This window comes from Nycticebus coucang, chromosome 14 (assembly GCF_027406575.1).
Source record: "Nycticebus coucang isolate mNycCou1 chromosome 14, mNycCou1.pri, whole genome shotgun sequence".
Taxonomy (NCBI): Eukaryota; Metazoa; Chordata; class Mammalia; order Primates; family Lorisidae; genus Nycticebus; species Nycticebus coucang.
Window position 1 is genome coordinate 16062329 of NC_069793.1, and position 1432 is coordinate 16063760.

At 41.6% G+C, this 1432-nt stretch overlaps 1 protein-coding gene across 1 annotated transcript; it reads left to right on the plus strand.

Moving 5' to 3' along the window:
• Nucleotides 1-235: 235 nt before the first annotated feature.
• LOC128565685 (olfactory receptor 8J3-like) lies at nt 236-1183 on the plus strand. Its single transcript, XM_053562325.1, has one exon. It carries the CDS (start codon nt 236-238, stop codon nt 1181-1183), a length of 948 nt encoding a protein of 315 aa, XP_053418300.1.
• Nucleotides 1184-1432: the final 249 nt, after the last annotated feature.

Here is a 1432-nt window from a genome sequence, read left to right on the forward strand (position 1 = left end):
TTCCATAAAAATCCTCCATACAATTTTTCACACGTGCTTTTTTTCTCTGCCATATCATTGCAATGCTCATTCAGTAGACTTAGAACTTGGAGTTAAATAACTGAGTTAGTACACAATTCAAGGAATTCCTCTCAGCAGATGCTCTTGCTATCTGATGATAGTCCTAGAAAATAATTCTTTAAAGTCTGTAAACACTTCTTTTCTTGCTCAAACAGATGAATTCCCAAACTCCTCCATGGCTCCTAGGAATCTCACGCGGGTCACTGAGTTTATTCTCACTGGTGTCTCCGACCGCCCCGAGCTCCAGATTCCCCTCTTCCTGGTCTTCCTGGTGATCTACACGCTGACTGTGACAGGGAACCTGGGCATCATCACCCTCACCAGTGTTGACTCTCGGCTTCAAACCCCCATGTATTTTTTCCTGCGACATTTGGCGATTATCAATCTTGGCAACTCTACTGTCATAGCCCCTAAAATGCTGGTCAATTTTTTAATAAAGAAAAAAACTACCTCCTACTATGAATGTGCCACCCAGCTGGGAGGGTTCTTGACTTTCATCGTCTCTGAGATCATCATGCTGGCCGTGATGGCCTATGACCGCTATGTGGCCATCTGTAATCCCCTGCTGTACACGGTGGTGGTGTCCCCCAGGATCTGCCTCACGCTGGTGTCCCTCGCCTACCTCTATGGCTTTTCTACAGCGATTGTGGTTTCATCTTGTGTATTCTCTATGTCCTATTGCTCCTCTAATGTGATCAATCATTTTTACTGTGATAACGTGCCTCTGTTAGCCTTATCTTGTTCTGATACTTACTTACCAGAAACAGTTGTTTTCATATCTGCAGCAGCGAATTTGTTTTTTTCCATGGTCACAGTTCTAGTATCTTACTTCAACATCGTTTTGTCCATTCTAAGAATGCGTTCATCAGAAGGAAGGAAAAAGGCCTTTTCCACCTGTGGTTCACATGTGATGGCTGTCACCGTCTTCTATGGGACACTGCTGTTTATGTATTTGCAGCCTAAAACTAACCACTCCTTAGATACCGATAAAATGGCTTCTGTGTTCTACACCCTGGTGATCCCCATGCTGAATCCCATGATCTACAGCCTAAGGAATAAGGACGTGAAGGACGCTTTAAAGAAATTCATGACCTGTCCATGTTCTCCCTGTAAATTAGTGTAACTTTCAGGAATTTATCGTAAATGAGCTTACGATAAGCTGCCTTATATATGACAAAGAAAATTTGGGTGGATGATTCACACATTTATTGGTAATACCAGCAAATAAAAGGTCTTGTATATGAGAAGCATTGAATAAAATAATAAATGGAAGATTTTGGAGTTGTGAGGGTAATACGGATACAAAGATTTTTTTATGAACTTTGCCCAGCATTAAGGAGATACTAAGGTTGATAGGAAATATTTCCAGAAT